At 40.5% G+C, this 21,026-nt stretch overlaps 1 protein-coding gene across 2 annotated transcripts; it reads right to left on the bottom strand.

Annotated features, from left to right (window-relative positions):
* Positions 1-903: 903 nt before the first annotated feature.
* MMRN2 (multimerin 2) lies at positions 904-20,423 on the bottom strand. Of its 2 annotated transcripts, XM_005511582.3 has the most exons (7): positions 19,770-20,423; positions 9,157-9,279; positions 7,940-8,046; positions 6,667-6,735; positions 5,279-5,452; positions 2,262-4,172; positions 904-1,408 (listed from the first exon to the last, which is right to left on the bottom strand). In XM_005511582.3, exons 1-7 carry the CDS (start codon positions 20,045-20,047, stop codon positions 1,020-1,022), a joined length of 3,051 nt encoding a protein of 1,016 aa, XP_005511639.2. In that variant the 5' UTR covers positions 20,048-20,423; the 3' UTR covers positions 904-1,019. The 2 variants fall into 2 exon arrangements, with proteins under 2 accessions (XP_005511639.2, XP_005511640.2); XM_005511583.3 differs by lacking the exon at positions 5,279-5,452 and having other exon boundaries at positions 19,770-20,371.
* Positions 20,424-21,026: the final 603 nt, after the last annotated feature.

Below are 21,026 nucleotides of genomic sequence, written 5' to 3'. Positions count from 1 at the left end.
TATAAAAGTGGGAGATCACGAGGATCTCGTTCGCTTTTCCCTTTTTTCCTTTTGCCCTTTTCCCTTCTGCTTATGGCCGACATGAGGAGAGGACCTTGCGGGTCGTCCCTGCGAACTGAGGCCTAGTGAGAGACTGAATCCAGCTCCGGTTGGCTGCAGAGTCCAATCCAGGACTTCAGGTGCCAGCTCTGCAGTTGATGAGACTTTCAAGATTGGTTTTGTATATTTTGTATTATTTTCTCTATTCTTATTAGTAGCATTAGTAAAACATCTTTAATTTTTTCCAACTCTCTTCACTCTGTCCTTCTTTTCCTCCCAATCGCCTCTCCTTAGTGGAAAGGGGGGAGAAGGAGGGGGAAGTGGTGGTGGGGGGAGAGGGGGTTAACCGTGCTGTTTCTAAGATCTCTGCTTACAAGTAGTAGCATAGGGTGCATCTTAGTGGGTTTGATCAATCTCTTCTAGTGTTCATGTTGTGCACAGACTGGAACATTGAATAGGAATGAGTTGCAGAAGTCTCCAAGACAGTCTGTGGCTGCCTGTGATCCTGAGAACTAAAAGGTGAAATTGTCCTGGCTTCTTGGTTTTAAGCTACTGTTCACAAAATAGGAGAGTTGATATATACAGTCCTTCCTAAAATATTTTCCTTGCCAGTGGTAGGGGTGTTTGCCATGGGAGAATACTCTTGCCAGGGGAAAAGAGAAATTATTTGTGTTATAGGTGAAGAAGGTCCCACCCAACCTATTTATCTACTTAGGTGCAATTCTCACAGTGGAAGGATTTGGGAATGTGTGTGCTAATACATTTGGAGTCCAAACAGTTATCACTTGAAAGAAAATCCCATTGCTGCTCATAAGCAACTAATCAAAAGCCAAACACTTCAGAAAAGAAGCATGAAGACAAATCTGGGGTAGTGCTATGTTTAAACACATGCAGTAGGATTGAATACATCACAGATGAAGCAATAGTAAATTGATCCATTGCATCTATGGAAAGATACCAACAAAACAAAATGTCACTATTCAAGTTTTGAATATCAGGAATCCAGCCATTGTTGTCCCAGGTGGACTCCGTTTCACTATAGAGCCCTGCAGCAATTCAAAGGACACTTTCTCCCCCTTCTCCATTTCTGCCATAGCAAAAGTAGTCATGGTGTTTCCATTTGGTGTTTTCCTCTGATTGCTGGAGAGGGTTCTTTTGTACCCACGGCTAAAGGAGAGTTGTCCTAATGCTGGTCCTGAACTAAACTCCACAGAGATGACAAACAGGTAGACACCTTTATGTGGTGCTTTAAAGTACCCATGTTCAGGGAAATAGCTGTTTCCATAATTGAGGTAAGTTTCATTAAACCTCAGAGTTTTTTCTTTATCCTTTCCTTCTGAGAATCCCACATGGAATGCCACCAATGAGTCTGAAAAAGAAAGGAACAGGATTTTAGCAGTGAGCGCTGTTGTCTCCCCAGGATCATCAGAGTGGGAGGGAGGATGAAACCCTCTCAGTCTCATTTCTGTATGCCTCTTTATAGAGCTAAATGCTTGAAATGAGTATGTGTCTGGGATTAGGTCAGATAGTTCCCTGGAAATATCTGAACGACTGCTCTTAAAAGAGTAAAAGGCTGAGAGTATCCAGGAAAAAAAAATGCTGTCCTAAAAATAATTAGTTCGAAATACATTCTCTGCTTTTTCAGTTTTAACAACAGTTTTGCAGCACAGATGTGCCTAAAAGGGCTGATTTTTGCTCTATGTTATATGCCCATAACAAGGACTACAGTCATAAAAGCCAGGGCTTAATCTGTGGTGGTTGTAATTACCACCAATTACTCATAAGACCACATGTGCCCGGGGAAAGGCAACTGGATGGACACAGTAAAGTGTAAGCTGAAAACTTGTCCCCGAAGCTCAGCTGTTAGAGTGTGCTGTCTGGTCAGTCCTCCCTGTTCCGCTTGTGTGAATTCTAGCAGTTCACTTCATGTACCTGCACATTAGGCAGCGTTTGGTGCTTTGAGTATACTCCTTCCAGACTCAAATAGCAGAGGAAAAAGAAACATGACCAGGAAGCCTAGCACTCCCCACCAGCTTTAAAACTGCTACTACATTAACATGAGCATCTACAAACTAAGGATGTAAATAATGGAAGAATTTCTCCCTCCAGCATCCCACAAGATACTGAAAGGTCTCACAATTAATATGCCATGTGTGTAGCACTTAGAGCAGGGCCCAGAAAGCAGCTACTCACACATGAGCATGTAAAAGAAAAGAACTCACCTTTTTCCAAAAGTTCTGTCTGCACTGCATTTCTTCCATTTATCATTTGCATATTTTCTCTGTGCTTCTCAGGCTTTTTCTTGTCTCTTTGCTTGCCTTGACCTTTCTGTTGCCCCCTCACTTTTCTGGTCATCATTGACTGAATCTTTGTAATATCCAGACTTATATTTGAGGCAACTAGTTCTTCATTGCTTCCAAATAGCTTTTTAAAAATCAGCAGATGTTCCTCCAGCTTCCACTTGAGGGTTGCTAAATCTGCTGAGAGAATTTCCACAGAAATGTTGAGTGGCTCAATTACATTTGCTATTGTATGATTGCAGCAGAGATTCATGTTGCTTCTGGATTCATGCATCTTGATTGCCAGGCTTAGGTGTTTGATATCATTCTTCAGAGTCATGATATCATTATAAGTTGAGCTATCCAAGGAGTCATCTTTTGCAGCCTCGTAGTTAGGTTCCATATGTTCTACAATGGTGCGTTGACTGCTAACTTCATCTAGAGTAGAGGATGTTTGTGTTTCTTCTTTGTGATGCTTAGGAGATGTACGAGCATGGTGACTATTCTGTTGGTGTCTCTCCAAGAGATGAAATCTCTTCATAAGGGATTCTAAAGTCACGTTTTGTTCTTGGAGTTTATCTGAGATATGTCTGAGAGATTCTTGCACCTGAGATAATGATAATATTAGGATATTTGGATCATCTTCAAACAAGATTTCCATAAATTCTTCTCCTAGTAAAGCTTCCAGTGCTGCTTCATGACGCATGGCGTCTTCCAAAAGAGAGCCAAAAGAACTGTTGAGATACTTGATGTGTCGATGAATTTCTTCATCTTTCTTTTTCAAGAAACCTATGTCTTCTGAAAAAGCCGTAACTTGCGACTGAAGCTGTCTGTTTTCTTCTTGACGGAGATTAAGGGACTGGTGGATAGATGGAAAAGCTGAGGAGAGCTCTTCAATTTCATTCCTCAAGAGATCTCTGAAAACTGACTCTAAGTGCTTCATCTCCTTTAAGCTTCTTTGGGTGCCTTCAAGGGAGTACGTGGTATTCTTTAAATCTTCCTCCAGTACATCGGTGTCAGAAGATATCCTCTGGCAATTACATTCCTCCATGTACCTCAACAGATCTGAATAGTTTTCCCGAAGATTTGAGAGAGTATCGTTGAGCTCTGATATCTGCCTTTCCGTTGCTGCTTTGTTTTCTTCCATAATAAGAGATTTCTCCATTAAAGTTATTGTAAGATCTTCTGGCCTATACTTTGTGATATTTTTTTTTAACTCCTTAAACCACCTCTCTAAAACTGCAATATTCTGAAAGGCCACATCTGACTCCATGTAAAGTTCTTTAAGCTGCTTTGCATGCCCTGCCAGAATGTCATTTATTTGTCTGATGGTTAACTGGGTATTTTCATCTTTGGGACCATGATGTGAGGAGAGTTCTGTTAAATTATTTTTCAAAGTCTCAAATTTATTTTCAAGATTGTTTTGCTCTTGTTTAATGTTTGCAATGCTGTTGTTCACAGCTAAGAAATGGAACTGCTGTATCTTGTGAAACTTCTTGAGCTTTGTGTCAGTATCTGCCTTGATCATGGTGAGATTATGGTGAATACTCGCCTGCTGCATTTGCAATTGGTTCTCTATTTCTCTTTTCACCTGATCAACTTTCACTATGTTTTCTTGGACTTTTGATTCAAACTTAGTTCCCAGCTCCTGGAATTCCTTCTTGGGCACAGTGTTCTCTTGGAATCTTTCTATGCTTCTCTTGTTGGCTTCCACGTCATGGGACAGGTTTCTTACCATATTCGAGAGGTTCTGTAAGCTTCTGTTGAAGCTTGCCCACATTGGGTTAAAATGTTTCCTTAGAAAATTTTCCACGTGAGGAAACAAAACTTGCTGCAGAAGCCTTTCCTGTAGATCTGTTAACACAGTTTAGAAAAAAACAACTCATTAAATTTAAATTCTGCTTTTGGAATGCTTCCTAATCTGGCCAGGGTAATTCAAGTGTGTATTTTTTCTATAGTAACTGCCGTCTTACACCCCAAATTCTGACCATGTGATAAATTTTGACAATTGCAAAAAAAGCCTGATTTTAAATTGAGGTTATTGTGAAGCACATTGTGTCTTTGAGTTTGCAGACAATAGGTATCGACTGCCACATTTAAGTCATAAAAATACTGCATTTTGAAGACCCTGGACAAATAGTTTTGTAAGTGGCTATAACTGCCCATTTTCACAACAATCCTTAGCTGGTGGGCTCTTGCTTGTTTAACTGTCTCATAATGTTGTTCTTTTTCTGATGCTTTCTAGAATGCACCTTCTACTTCACAAAGTTATACAGCATCTTAGCAGCTGAATATTCCAGGCCAGAACTAAATAACTTGAAAAATCTGTGAAGTATCTGTACTAGATATGAATTATGCTAAGGCTTGACTTCTGACTTTAATGTTCAAACCTCAATGCCTTGAAGTTCACTGAGGAAAATAGTCTGCATCATTAGAAAATATTTCTCTGCACCAGTGGCTCACATTTGTAGGTCAAATGCATTATCTCTTTTTGTTTTCCCACAGCAGGAATAATGTTCCAGAGAAGGGCTGGATATTACATTTTTTTTACATAAATAAGTCTGATACTCTGCACATCAGAGTATATAGCATGAATATGAAAAAAGAACAAAACCCAAACCTAAACTCTGCATCCCCATAGAAAAGAAGCAGCTGTAGAAGCAGAACAGTAACCTAACAAATTTGAAGTAAAAGCAACCTCTTTATTCTATGGTTAAGTCATATTCTGAAATTCCAGAAAAGCACAAAGGAATCCACCTTTCATCTCATTTCCCATTTCAAGTTACTCTATAATTTGGTTCATTAATTTGTCTTGAAATTGCATCAATTTTTACTCTCTTTAGAAATAACCAGCAGACCAAGGAGTATCAGGGCTTTTCTGTTTTCCAGTTTTTCTCTCTGGTCTGCATGGTTTTACATGGCCTTTTGTCAGGCCGATAATTCTGCATCAGACCTCTCACCTGAATTGCTCTGGTTCACTTCTAACACCATGCTTGTACCGTTGTTCTCAAATATTCTCTGTAAGTCACCTAAGTTGCTGACTGCTTGATGAATATCACTTTGAAGATCATCCAGTAATGCCTCATGATTTTGAATGACTTCCAACATTTCTCTTGAATCCACAGGTGTTGACACTAATCACAAGATTAAAAAAACAAAGTAATGCAACAGAGTGCAGCAACCAGGTGACAGGTATTCCTACAAGACCTCTGAGAACACCTGTGTACCTTTTGCTCTGAAAATTTTGCACTGACATTTAGGTTGTTTGTTGATTTATAGCACCTAAATTCATTATTTCTTTGCAAAGATTTTTTTTCAACAGTGATGAAAACCTAATGTATTTAAACATTAACAGAAGGACATCAGCTGTGCTAGCCATGAGGTCATTAAAATGCTCTTCACTTAAAATCTCCCCACACCATCAAAATGTTCTGGAATAATAACTCCTTTCAAGCCAATTGACTGAAAAGTTTAACAACCTAGAATAAAAGGACAGCAGGGAAGAGCAATTGTGGTGCTTCACTAAGGAATCAGGAGCATAGAGTGTGTCATATCTGACTCTTGCTGAGGGGCCCTTTAACTGATGTTATTCTAAATAAATACCTGCTATTTTGAGCTGTAGATTTTAAAGTGTACACTAAGAGTTGCAGAAACTGGTATATCCCAACTGTGTCATCCTGGGGACCTCTTACCCTTCAGGATTACCTTTGGCATTTAAATCTAATGTTTTATAGACTTAAGCAACTGCTTATTCATTCAGTGCTGAGAGTATAATGTAAAGAAGACTCTCTTTCAGGGCTGCAGTACTACCCTGAAGCCAACTGCTAGAAGATACTTGATAGTACTGCAGGCCACACCATTTCCCAGAGGGTAAGAAGTCCTTTTTGGACACTTAGATTGGTAGGACAGAGTGCCTGAGATTTGAATCTAAGTACCTCATAATAATAAACTCAAAGCTACTGGGTAGCTGCTCAAAAATAGCATTTTTAATAGATTGTTTTTCTGGTAAGACTTATGAGCGTGTTGTGCAGAGCAAGGGGTTAAACATCCATGCCGCTGTCCCAGCTGGCATTCTCACTGGGTAGCGCTCGTGACCAGCCAGCATACGACTTTGAAACGTTAGAATGCTTTGTCTAGAGCATTCATGTGCTGTTATACCAAAAGCCTATTTATGCCCTTTACACAGAACATAAATGTACCCGTGTAAAAACTTTCCCAAAGAATGCTTTCACTAGAGATACTGTCCATAGCTTAGCATGTTAAAATTGCAGCTAAAAAATACGTCTTTTTTTCTGATCAGTGACTGAGAGGTAAAAGAATGGCAAGCAAAATAACTTTGATCACATACTGTGGTTTGAGAACTCCTCTTCTTCTTGGCCTTCATTTTGATTTTCTGGCACCAGAATAAAATTAGGATCTGCAATTAAGATATAATACATCTGTGATGATGTTTTAGATGCAGAAACTACTACAGTTTAGCAAGACAATGCAGGGCAATTTCATGTGTAGCATAACTGAGGTGGAACCAGGCTTCTGCATTGCATGTTTCTTAGGGAAAGAACATCTTGTCTGGAGAAATTACTTTGCTAATGGTATGGCACTAGCATACAACATTGGATAAATTATAATGTTATGTAGTAGGGGTGTTTTTTTAACTTATGCTGAGTTATTTCTCCTAATAAATGAGTCTATGAGTCTATTGCAAATATGTGTGTTGTTTGCTTGTTTGTTTTGTTTTGTTTTTTTCCTGGGGGATCCTGTCAAAAAATCTGAAAATTCCTCTTCCTTGTTCCACAGTTACCTGAACTTTCTAATGGCACCAGCTCCAGTGAGTGATGCTGTACAAATGAGGAGATGAAGATGGAGAGAGCTGGTTTTGGTCAACAAGTGTAATGAAGGAAGAGACTAAACTAAAAACACTGTATTTGGTAATATCCTTCCAACGTTATAAATGAAGGTCAGGCTTGGGCACCACCTAAAAGGCAAATCTGTGAAGAAAAGCTAAACGTACAGAGCTAAAAACAGAAACTCCCTTTTTATCCAGGGAGTCTCTTTGGGTAGGTGAGTTAGATGAAGACTGTGTGAAAATTCTCACATGACCGATGTTTTTGTCATGGTTGCCTCAATCGCTACAGGGAATTACCTTTTATCCATTTAAATTCTCAGGGAAGAGGCAGCGCTGCAGGCTGGAGAGCAAGTGCTGTCTGGCTTGCTTGGGCTTGGATATGTCGTAATTTCCCTAGCCAGGTAACTTCATCCTGTAAACTGGCCGTAGAGACATTTCATATACTGGTGTTGCTTTCTGGTGTCACCAGTTTCTACCTGGAATTAGGCATTCCTGGATGGACTTGTACATCTGACAGGCCCCAGGGAAACAAATACCTTTATCCATGTGTGAAGATTACAAAGGTGCTACTAACTGAAGAAGTAGCTAATGCTGTTAGCTACTAGTTGCAGCTAAGTACAACTGCTCCTTGTTTCAAGGTATTAGTGATTTGGGGCATAGCAGACCAAAGAAAGTAAGGCAGCCAAAAAAGGAAAACAAAACAGGCAATCATTTCTTGCCACTGTGAGTAGCATTTAGTTATTAATTCTCACACATGTTCTCTAGCTTTCCTTACCATGCTGTTCACAGTCTTTGCCAATAAATCCAGGGCAGCATTTCCACTGCAAAGACTTCAAAACCTTCTGTTTCACTTGATAGACTGGCTTCAGAGCGGTCCTGTACCTGGGGAGTAAGGGTCTGGGCATTAGATTGCAACTTAGTCAGCTGGCATCACTCGGGGTAAATTCATTGACTCTAGCAGCAGTCTGGTGCCAAGTGTCTCCTAGATGACTAACGCAGAACACAGTTAAGAAATGCGTCGTAAACTGTGTCACTGCTGCTTAGTAAAACATTGAGGCCATCCACAGCAATTTTGCTGTTCTCCAGGAGAGAGATTTTCCCAACATGCAGGCACTGATCTGACTTGAGTCTGAGAAATGTCACAGGTGGCAAATTTATGTAACTCTCAGAAATGCAACTGTAATATTTATTGTAATAGACTCTTTGGCAATCAAGTGTAGAGTGAGCTTTTACTTCTGTAATATTCCAAAGAGTTGTAGAGAAAGTGTTGTTTTTAACAAATACTCCAAAATGTCACTGGCACCAAGGAAGATAAAAAATTGTGAAAAACTCCACTATAAATACTCACAAAACTTTTATGTCCAGAGAAAGAGAAATGAATTTATAGTAACAAATAACAAAAGCATTGTTGTTATCAGCTTGACTACATAGATGTGAAAACATGAAGGTGAGTATTAAATGTTATTTCACTTCAAAAGGGTATTGTGATTCAATGACTCCCAGCTTTAAACACGGATCAGTCCTAGTACCTTAAGGTACACTGTTGGCTTTCACCAGTACTCTTTGGGCAGCCAGTACTTCTGCAAGAGTGAGCAATTGGGCAACCGCACGTCTCCAATGCCTGCCATGAGGTGGTCTCACAGATGGCCACAGGCAGAACTTTTTAAAGTTATATTTGTATATTATGACCTGAAAATAATAGGAGAGGTATGTTATCTGTTTTTTTTTTCTGCATAAATGTGGGTAGATTTGGAAAATCACTTGATCACCATGTACCCCTGTACTTTATGGCTTGGAAAGGCAGTTGTTTGCACAGGTTACTTTAAATGCCTCTTACATTAGGTATGTGAATCAGATCCTATATCACTTCGGTATTAAATTGAGTAGGTGCTTTAATTCTTTTTAAAATGTGTCATTAAATAATTTTGAATGTCATGCAGATGCTTCAGAGAAAATTCTGTTGCCTTCATTGGTTTTATTTAGGATACTTACATGATCTTCTGGCAGTCTGGTGCTCCATTTAGACAGGGCTGTTGGGAGTGGACTATGTACTTCTCCTTCATGCAGGCTTCTATGTATGTTACCAGGCGGGACTGCGTGAAGGAACACCAGTTCCTAGTGGAAGAAAGACATGGGAAAGGAATTTGAAGAAGGTCTTTTGAAGTATCTGTTTGTAACAGTGCCAAGGAAGAAATGCAGAAAGGTCTTCTATTATATTTTTTTTTCAGCTGGATGATGAGGAAAGTGGAAAATGCTTGCTAGCTTCTCCCTCCACTCCCAGTTCTTTTGTTTTCATTTGGGATGTTTATCGGGGCTTGTTACAGAAGGGTTGATTGTCTGAACTTTGATGCATTAGTTCCATTTCCAGTCCTTTCATTTAGCAAGAGAAATTTCCATCTCACGATAACCTGCAGGTTAATGTCATTTTAAATGTCAAATTGCCTTTCTTGGCATGTTGCCATTGCAGATGCCTAATGACTGACTCATCAGGTTGAGGCAGACTGCTTCTGAAAACTTAATCCTACATAAACTCCATTAATAATCAGTGCCTTCCTAAGTATTACTTCTTCAAGATAATGTAGTGACTGATTGAACTTTATTCATTGGACTGGCTTTGAAATAATTTTTCCCATCACATGCAGGAAAATAATATTGGAAAAATGAGGGTGGTTTTCTTGAGTTTTAATTTTATGCTTATAGTAAGGACACATGAGTCTTACTAGTCTGGTAAATTTTCCAATTCAGAAATGTATAGGCATCTGTTTATCCCAGAGTGTAGATAAGCCTCTTCCTTTTCAAAAGTTCGAAGTCAAGAAATGGAAGTGTGCTGTTGGTTGAAGTTTGATGGTTAAAATCCAAGATCACAAGTGACAGGAAGTAGTAATGACTATAATGGGAAACTGAAAAAATAGCATCTGATTAATTAGTAATTGCAATTATTGTTCAGAAACTATGTGTGTATTCAACAGATTATTTCAGAAAGTGTGTTTACAGAAGTTTACCAGTTAAACACCAAAGGACTCTACGAGTAGGATCCTGTAGAGAAGGGATGTAACAGCTATGGAGAAAGAAGCTATAGGGAGACAAGTAGTCTCCGCCCTCTCACTGTTTAACTCTGGCCACGAAACCTTCAGAGGAAGAGTCACTGAACCAGCAATTGCATTTTACAGACAACTTGTCTTAAAGACAGTCTAGGGCCTTGTGTTTCACACAAGTTTGGCTCCATGTCCTGCCTGTAATAGGAGAGCACCTGCCATGGTTATTTCCAGTACTGTGTGTGCATGCAGAGCCGCTAGGAAGTTGCCACATACCATTAACAACATACAGATGTTAAAATGTGCTAATCCTCGTCCTTAGGGAAAAGGTGGGGTTGAGCAGTTCAGAGAGAGAAATGAAAAAATATATACCACTTGCACTGTTTTAGCCAATGTAACTTAACTTTCCAGGGTGTCTCTATACAGACAGGTCCAAACAGGCTGCCAGGTTAGCAGGTAACCTGGCTGGTTCCTGTCCTGCGAAATGGAAGCAGGGATTTGATTTAGTTCCTCTTTTCAAATGAAGGTGCAGTTTTTGAGGGATAAGGGCAGCTCAGCCTCTGTGGTTTAGGCTCGGAACTGGTGACCTTCCACAGCCCGTGCCAGCTTCAGACAGGCTGCAAAGGGCTCCATCTTCCCCAGTGACCCATGAAATCCAGCTCTGCCCTTTGCAGAAGAACTTGTGGCTCCTTCAGACATCCCTTGATGCTCACCGGCTATTTCGAACTGAAATACCCGACTCCACAGTTTCAATCACAGTCTTGTTTTCCAGATGGGAAGACTGGCATGAATTCAGTTCCAAAGGGGTTTGAGACCTCACAGTAAAACACCTGCAGAGGAAACAGTTCTCTAATTGTCCTGAAATCAGCTGTCCTGGTTGAAGACCACTTGAACCTTAAAAACTGAGCTACCTTTATGTTAGATGTCCATGTGACAGGTATATTAGCAATGACAGGAACTGGTTGTTATGGTGTTTTGGTTTTATTTATTTTTTTTTTAACATTGTTCTTCCTATACTGCTGCTGGCAATTCAGTACCCAAAAGTTTGTCACTGGACAGTTTAAATACCCAAGAGTAAACCTGATAAGTGAGAAGGTGCTATTTTCATGTGATTTGCATTTTTCTCTCTGACAGGTCTAGGGCTCTGCTGTTCTACCTCCAATAAAACAGCATGCGGTATAGTCGCAGCCATTACTATGAGCCTTAGAGCTTACTGGTATCAACATATGCAGCATATCTGCTTTAATGAAGCCTGGAGAAAAATCAGAAATCCTATTATATGCTGTCGCGCATACTATTGAATTCCTTTCCCTTAAGAAATCAAGTTTCTCAGAACAAAAGTAATATCAGACCTTACGCAGTACTGATCATGTTATTTGGGGTATTTGGAGAGATCAGGGGGCCCTTGTACTCCATGAGTTTGTCTCAGCTTGTGTTTAAACGGAGTGGAGCATTTTGTGTGGGGGAGAGAGCTGTGTCTGGTGAAGAACAGCTGAACTTTAAGGAGTATATTTTTAAATGGGAAGACAGGAACCAAATCTCTGATAATCAGCATATATGGAAAAAGTTTGCCTCTCTGAGAGAGTTGCAGAAACAATGGGGAACTGAGTCCAACACAAAAGCAGAAGCTGTGGCTGCCGTGACCGGGCAGTTGGGAGAATGGGGGGAAGCTGGAAAGCACGGGAGGAAAGGGCACGCAGCCCGGGCTGGCTGGGAACATTTCACCGGGCTTGCTGGGACACAGACAGCCTTTTTGCTTCCCTGTTTCTTAAGGAAAACACGACTCCGATTTCAGCGAGCACCCGTGCAAGCAAAACTCTTCATCTCTTAGAAGCAGGGGCAGGAATCTGGCAAAGCCTGCAGCGCTGGGAAAGCTGAACAGGAAAGCAGTTGTCTGCAGCCTGGGCTGGGACTGCAAGCCAAAACAGCTCTTTTGGTGAGCTGTAGTTTTAAGGCCTTTGCAAGTGACTGGGTGAATTTTTGTGCCTGTTATCAATGGGAGTCTTGTTTCCTATGGGACTGAACCAGAGGACAAATCCTCAAGTTTATTAACTCAATACTCTTGGAGAGCCAAACACTCTGCTTGTGTCACCAAGCAGTTCAGCTGAAGCCAGCAGACTGACACACATGCTCTGGCTGATGCCTGCCTCCGACATGTGCCTGTGTCTGCCAGGCTTTCTAAATCAGCCTCCATTGCTTGTCAGTGGTCAGCAGGAGAGGAATAACTCTGAAACAGAGACCTGATTTGTGCTTGTCTTTAGGCTGCCCTCTCTCACGTGCCCAGCAAGCCAGAGCTGGGGAGTGGCTTTTCTCCCCTCAGATCCTCTCTGCTGTTTTTCTGGGGAGTACAGTGACCGAGTGCTGCTGCTGGAGCTCGCTGGCATCAGCGCTAGGTGCAGTATCTTGGATCTGCCCATGGGATGCCTGCCAGACCCAGGCATTCAGCGTGGAAACCTCCTTTAAAATAGAATTCTTTGGCTTTAGTGTTTTGTTCTTTCCTAATGAAAATAATCCACGCCCCATGAATCACCATCTGGGCTGATTTGTTTTTCCCACCGTACACAGCTCCCAAACAAGTCCTTTGAGTCATGTAAGCCACACAAATCTAAACCAAATGTTTACATGCATCAGCTCGTGTGCGAGCAAGGATGTGGTGTTGTGTGACTGTGAGTACTTTTGCTGTTTTGCACATGTAAATGTGCACTCACGTTTAATAGAAAAGATAAGGATTGCTTTTCAAACCCTGTTAATGTGTTGAGGTATGTGGTGGGCTTCCAACTTGTAGGAAGGGGCGACATTATATCAGAAATTGAATTAACAGCTGATCCCAATTCGACGCCTACTTTGGACAGTTATTAGCATTATGCAGAATGAATACCGTGAAGAAAAGGGAGTTTGATATACTCTCAAGAAAAGCTTCTGTTAATGGTGGTCACATTTTCTTATGTCCATAGTGTCTGCTCACTAGCTCTTTCTCACTTGATCTTAAAAGCTTATTTGTGGAGCTGGATGGCTGCATAATATCATGTTTTGATCACAAAAGCTTTTAGGGGTTTTGAGTTCCATGAAGCTTATCAAAATTTATTCTTTCATCGTATAAGTGAATAAGGCCTGTCTTTCCCATCTGTAATGAGCTGCAATATAGATGATACATGTGCCCAAAGATGAAGCTTTTATTGCAGTATTTTTTGCACATGTTGTCAAATGCTTCCTTTAAGGAAACTTTGCTATTTGTAACTAAAAATACTTAACTGTATTAAACTTGAGGGAAAATATGTCATTCTTTAATGTAATGTGGAACAATGGGAAGACTTAGAAAGGCTTGATCTAAAGTTCAATGAGGTGAGCAGGAGTTGTTCCGCTGGCTCCAGTGAGCTCTGACTCAGTCTATGAAGTTTCAAAGGGCTGCTCTTGCACAAATAGCGCTTTCTTTATTCAGCTGATTTCTGGAACACAGCAGCTTTGTGTTCTGCTTCTGTATTTTTTTTTTCCCTGCTTTGTAATTATGTCACTTCATTCACTGAATATATAACCAACTTAACACCCTCTGCTTTTATTCTCTTTAATGATTTCCTTTTGATTCAAGCTCCTGCTGCCAAGGAGAGTGAGGAGTAGAAAGGAGTTGCTCATGTGAGGAGAGCAGAAGAGCTTTCTCTCTGGTGAACGGTAATGTTTATCACAATACTGTGAGTTAGAGCAACGTGTCAGGGAAGCTTAGTAAATCCAGGGCTACTGATGTTTAATTTGTTCATTTGCTGTTCCTTTTTTTACATTCCAAACAAAATAATATTTTAATATTTTTTTTTTCATCCAGGGAAAAAAGGTATCTGAATAATTTTCTTTGCTAGACTAGGTGCTTTATTTTTTCCCTAAGCTTTCTTCTAATCTGGTTATAAAACAGTGTCTTTACATGCATCTGTCCACTCTTGCCTTTTTTTTGAGGCAAGTGTATTCTTTTGTCTGAGATTAAATACATCTCATGACAAAGCATTTTCTATTTAAATAAGATTCAGCGAATTTGTTTTAGCTTAAGCTCCTTTTATTTGAACCTTTAAGGTCTTTAAACTAAAAACTGATCTTACAATGATTTTTTTCTTAGGTTGGAGACTACTTCTGCTTTTACAGAAATATTGCATAATGCATGTAGTTCTATCTCTGCTTCTAGCACTTGGTTGGGCCACCTTATAAGAAAATCAAACCCCCAGAACCAGGGGATAAAGTGAGATGGCTGGTCTGCAGTAATTATCACTCTGCTCAAATGAACACAGGGTCGTCTCTTTCTTCATACACTGCTACAGCAACAATCACAGCACGATAGTGAGTGTGAGTTACATCCCCCAGCTCAGCTAGGTACTTACATGCTTTATTTTCCTTGGTTACATGTTCTTGTGATTGGCTCTGCAATGCATAATTTTAGACACTTCCAAGGTCAGTGGAATTTTTGCCTGAACAGAAGCTTCATGACTTCAGGCTGTTGTTTTTCCGTAAGTTTTGTTGTTCCTTTGGCTGTACAACCAAGTTGTCCTTCACATCGGTTTCCTCAGCTTTCTATTCTCAAGGAAGTCAGTGTATATAATTATTTGGAAAACTCCTGTCCAGCCATTCCTGTGTCTACAACTGACGAAGGGCAAAACTTTCCGGGCCATGACACTTTCCTTTTCTATACTGTGCAAAAGGCACCAGATATGCAATAGTTGGTGCTTAAATGTGCTACAAGATGACAACAGAGGACCACGTTCTTCTAACTTAATCAAGTGATTTCGCACTAACTTACACAGAATGACTCTACGTTTATACCAGTTGAAGCAGAATTAGCTATGGAATAATCTCTTTTCTGTTTTTCCGTCAAAGTTCTTACTGGCAAGCAAAAGTAGCCTCAATAAAACAGAGGTAAAATATCACATTTAAATTAATCTAAACTAGGACTATGCATGTCAGTTTTAAGACAGACTTATCTTTTTATTGGTTATGGAATGCAGAAGGTATTCAGGCATTGAAAAAGGTGCTGGCTTTCCAAGGGAACATGGTGTGCTGCTGGGTTTTTAATTAGCAGACAGGGACTAATTGCTGATAGTCTAGTAGCGAATTCTCCATCTCTTTCCAAGCAGCCAACAGCTGTGTATTACAGTCAGACAGCAGAAACTCATATTTCTCTGTCTTTCCCTTGGGAGGAGCAGAGCTCCGTCTCAGGCAGGATCTGGGATCTTCCTGTGACTTATCCCACAAACCACCCTGGTTTTCACTGGAGTTTAAGTAGACTAATTGATTTCTGGTTTTCCTTAATGAGCTGGGCTGAAAAGAGTGGCAGTGGTAATTTCAAACATATGGATTTCCATACAGTGCTGGAAGTCTTCCGGAGCCCTGAGCAATGCTGCTTGAATGCCACTTTTATTCCAACAGTAGACCCAGTTGGTCTGTTACCAGCTGGGACGTGTCCTGCAGAATGTCCTAAAGGCTTAGTGTAGTGAAGGCTTTCTGAGCAAATCTGGTCCTGAACCTGGAGCCTCACTGGGAGCAGCAGCTCCAGAGAAAGGAGGCTGTTGTACAAGCTGCCTCAGAGATGTAAACGCAAGAGGTTTTTCCTCTTCACAAAACATCACAATCATTGCCTCATTTATATTATCCTCCCCTGCAGCTCAGCAAGTGAGCCAAATATTAAGTGATGGGTTTGGTCAGCAGTCACTGTCTGAGGCAAAAGCTTAACTGGAGAATTTCCTGAAGTCCTGAAAGGAGCCAAGTGCCTTACTTTGATAGGAAACCATTGCTTCTGTTAATGAACTTGGCACCACGAAGGCTATTGTTGAGCGCTCCGCGGCCATTCCACTCGTTTGCAGGATGTCAGGGGCTGAAGATCGCATGTGGCTGCATTTCATCCAAACATGGTTTATTTTAAGCATATATTCTATGTGCCTTTGTTGGTGAACTTCAGTATCCCATCAGCTTCCTAAGAAAGCCCCTGACTAATTTTGAAGAATTGGATGAGTCAGTGTGAAACTGGTCTTAATTAAATCAATGGATATTTTCCTGTAAAAGCAGACAAAGAAAATAAGCTATTAAGACTGAGCATTGTTCTGATTTCCCCTAGAATAAGACTGATTTGGATTTTCCCTGCTTTATCTTTGCTTCAGAAGATACTTGTTCTGTATTTTGACACCCTGTACAATCTGAAAAAGATGCCTACTTTTTTGTGGCTGTGTCAGTGCCAAATTAAAGAAGAGGCGTGTGTTTCAGTGAGATAGCAATGTACCTGGGTGACATCAGAAAGCCTTCCTGTAATCAAGGGTGACTTCTGCCTTCGCTATTTGTAACGCAGGGGGTGGGGTTTGGTTTGTTTGATTGTTTGTTTTCATTTGTTGCCAACACATTGTAAGAAAAGTCCCAATAGGTGCATGTTGCTGCAGATTGAAGGGAAAGACAGAGAACCAAACCACCTGCCCAATGAGAGAGCAAATCCAAAACGGGCTACTTGGCAGTGATTACACGTTGGAAAGACAGAGGAGAAGGCCTATGAGACTTTGTCATAGCTGAGGAAACCAGCTTTAATTGCTGATTTGCTGTGCCCCTTCCCATCGCACCACCACAGTCCATTTCTCCCTTACTGGGTGAGTCAGCCATTTGGGGACCACCTCTGTCAGTGTGTTTACTGAGAGAGAAAGTTAAGAATAACCTCTGCTTTTTTCCTAAGTTTATTTTTAACCTGGAACACTGAAGTGATCTTGTTTACAGTGTTACTTGACTGACAGGTCAGGCCAACTGAGGGTACAGGCAGCTTTAGGCTTTGCTGTCAGAGATAGCATGTGGTGGAATTGCACCTTTTAGATGCTTCTTTTATTTTGTTTTTTTTTTTTTTTAATGAAATATATCCAAGTATTTGACTGGGATCTAATGAGTCATTTTACCTTACATGCTGAAATAGAAACCAGAGGATTCTGTCTGACTAGTTACTAATTGTGATAGTCTCAATTATTCAAATAACTACGATAAGAAAATATAATATATATATATATATTTTAAATCAGAGAATATTTTGTAACAACTGCTATTCCTAATACACGGGGAAAATAGCAACAGGTTGGAAAAAACACATCATTTTTGTTAGAAAATGATGAGAGTCAAAACTTTGTCTTGAAGACAAAGGTTCTATACATTTCATTTGTTTCTTTCCTAGTTCTGAAAATAAAATATTATCTTATTTTAAAAGCAAACTAGAAGAGGGACATAGTTTGGGTAGAAAATTATTTTCCACCAGCCAGGCTCTTCTTTGTGGCACGTCTTTATGTTCTTTTATCTCTTAATTCCTGATTAACTCCTGATGCTTTTTTTTCTTGCTCTCTACTTCAGAAATAAAAGCCCGGTTCCTAAACGTTTTTTTCCAGGGCACGTGTCACACTTGTAAGGAGGAAATACCAGATCCATTACAACTGCTTGTCTGTGCATAGCAGAGTAGTCCAGCCATGGGCACCTGATGCACCCTTGAGGACTTCAGGCTCTGAAGGTACAACTGTTGCCTCAACTGTTTGCAATGACTTTTAGAATCTGGAGTGCAGTTACAAGGGGATCTATGCTGACCCCCCCTTACTCGTACTCTCTACCCTCACTTTTGGACATAATTTCTCTTAAAGTCTCAAATTTCTTTCATAAGATGCTCTGGCTTCCTGTATTTTTGTGCACGGTCTAGCAAAAGAACAAATAACTTAAAGCTACTACCAGGCTAAATTTTGATTGTCTGTAGTCATCAAGACAGCTTTATAATTGGGAAGAATGTGATGATTTGACTCATTATGCAACTATCTCGATAAAAGGAGGAAGTATTTCTCTTAGGAGGAAATTAGGATGAGTAATAGCTGGTACTGAACACAAGCTAGTGCTGAACGAGGTTACAGAGCAAGGGAAGAAAACCCTGTTAGGACAGTATATCACAGCATCTTGCTAACCTATACATGCAACTTTTTCCACCATTCAATTCTCATAGTACTTATAGTGTTAACAGAATGTCAGGGATTGGAAGGGACCCCAAAGATCATCCAGTCCAATCCCCCTGCCGGAGCAGGAACACCTAGATAAGGTTACACAGGAACGTGTCCAGGCGGGTTTTGAATGTCTCCAGAGAAGGAGACTCCACAACCTCCCTGGGCAGCCTGTTCCAGTGCTCTGTCACCCTCACTGAGAAGAAGTTTCTTCTCAAATTTAAGTGGAACCTCTTGTGTTTCAGTTTGAACCCATTACCCCTTGTCCTACCATTGGTTGTCAATTTTCAGAATGCTTTGGCATTTCAACAGGCAATTGAATTATTACCACCTTGCAGTATAACATGGAAGTCCTGAATACCAATGAGGCTTTGTTTTCCTTCCTCTGACAGTGTCTGAAATGCATTATCCAGGAGTTGATGAATTAACAGTGCATGTCATTATTGAACACTACCCATCAGGAAACTGGAATTCAACACTTACAGGCCTTAGAAAATGACTTAAGGTCAATGGTTGGAGGTTCAGATTTGTGGGAAGATGTAGTATGAAGGACAGCAGGGTTTTAATGCACTCACCGTGCTACGCAGAGGAGGGAGGCGTTAATTTTACATGTAGATGAGATTAGAAACAAGATTGCATACTTCAGTTTGCATGAAAGGGAAGCATGACATGAACAAGGTTCTATAGTCTGTTTCCATCTTCCTTTTTTCCTTTCCTCAAGAGGGAAGAATTCCAGGGCATGCTAAAGTGCTGAGCTGGGAACAGCACTCACTGTGCTGCTGTTTCAGCTCTCCCAAGCAGGGCTCTGCAGTACCCATCCATCAGGGCTATGAAAGATTCATTCACTGTCCTGCTTGGTTTTCATCTATTTTAAACATGTAGAGACCTACTTACGTGCCCTGTAAAACTTAAAAAATCATAGTGTTTGGAAATCTTTCTAGTGAAGTACATGCCTTTTCTACCCAGGATGGCTGCTCTTCTGCTATAGATTACCACAAGAAGCATTTCACTGTCATGAAAACCTTTTGGGGGGCTTGAATTTGTAGTCATCATCATGCTTATTTATTATAATTTGCTTTGTTACATTTACTCTTCACTGTTTTTATTTTGCTGACAGCCTTCCATTTTTTTCCTCTCCATTTACAAGGCCTAAGTCTGCAGCCAGGCACATTCTGATAATGGGCAAAGGTTGTCATGATCAGCAAAAATAATCTGCATCGGTTTGTGATTAGAAAAAGTCCGTAAATTAATTTCATCTAGTTTTGCTTTGCCAGAAATAGTGTTTTGTTTTATGGTCCTACAGCTGAACTGGAAAGCTTCACATTTGCCAGGTGTGTCCAGAGACCTAGCCCCATTCTGCTGACTTGGGCTAGACAAAAAGAAGGTCCTGTCTGTGGTTTCATCCTCCACAAGTGATTCAGCTTTCTGTTTCTGTAGTTAAAACATTTAAACCCCTCCTGTTGTGATATAGACTGATCCCTAAAATTGTATATATTCTAATGAGAAACTTCTATTGAAAATAGTAATTTTTCAACAGGATATAAAGGTATCACACAGGATTGCAGTACCGTTACATGTAAGACAGACACATGGGGGTACTTACCCATTTCGGGACTGTGGGCCTGCAGCTTCAAAATCTTCTCTCTCTTCCTGATGTGAGGAGATCATACTTGAAGGGTAATCCTGAGTATCCTCCCTGAGCCCTTCTGCTTCCCAATAACTTTCTTCCTCCTGTGACGGAGGAGTCCTCTGGTGGTATGCAGAGGTCTCATAAATTCGTGGCTTGTGCACTGAACCATCATGATATCCATGATGGTCTGAGTGTTTGACCAGTGTTGCCAACCCTATTGTATTACAGATGAGCAGAAGCTTCACTAGCATTGTGGGTTTTTTCCCACTCGGTTACACCTGTCTGTTGTTCTCTTCTCTGAAGCGCAGCCTGGATTAATTCAGGAATGTCCCGGCAATATTCTTTAACTGGAAAGTTGGAAGAAGGAAGGGAAAAAAAAAAAAAAGTGTAACAAAGAGCGGAAAAAGCTCTCGACCCTCCCAGCTACTGTGGAAACGTCCGTGGCTATTGAACAATGTGAGTCTAGTTCCTGTGTGGGGCTCAAACGTCTCTGACAGGGGGGAAAAGAGAGGTGGTAGGAATATAGCTTATTCAAGGAACTTCTGAGCTTGGCTGCCTTCTAAACTTATCTGTGAACAGGAACTCGGCTTTTATCAACTGCCTTCTCCCTCAGCACAGGAAAAGGATGTTAGCTTAAAGGAAAGGAAGAGAAAAGAAAGGAAAGAAAATACTGAGTGGTGTAACAGACTCTCGTTACAGTGCCAGAAAATGTCACAGACCTGCCTGCTCCAGTGTCTGCACATGTGTTTTTTTACTACAATTTAAAGTCTTAAATATCCTGGCGTTAGCAGCAGAATATTTAAGGTATGTACAACAAATTACGGGCATTAATGGATTCAGAACTAAATGCACAGCAAAAAATAAGTTTACAAACATCCATTTTTGTGTGGCCTTTGCAAAGTAGCTCTGTGAAATGTAATTTGTTCCTATCAAAGTGAAGATTTTCATAAACTAGTCTTTTGGAGAGGTCAGAATTACTGAACATTTTTAAGAGTTTCCATTCAGGTTGTTATCTTTGGACCTCACACCTGGGGGTTTTTGTGCATTTTTAATTAGTGTGACAAAAAAGCACTTGCCAAGAGCTGCTGTAAAGAGCTTCCTTCGTCACCACATCCTAACAACTGAAAAAACAAAACAAAAAGCATTGGAGGCTAGATGTAGGTTTTTTATGGGTTTTGCTTTACTTGATGGTGCTACTTTTAGTTTTGTTGCTGTCATAAGCTGTATTTC

Source organism: Columba livia, chromosome 6 (genome assembly GCF_036013475.1).
Source record: "Columba livia isolate bColLiv1 breed racing homer chromosome 6, bColLiv1.pat.W.v2, whole genome shotgun sequence".
NCBI lineage: Eukaryota > Metazoa > Chordata > Aves > Columbiformes > Columbidae > Columba > Columba livia.
Note: the sequence above shows the minus strand (reverse complement) of the source record. Positions and strands in the feature narration are given on the sequence as shown.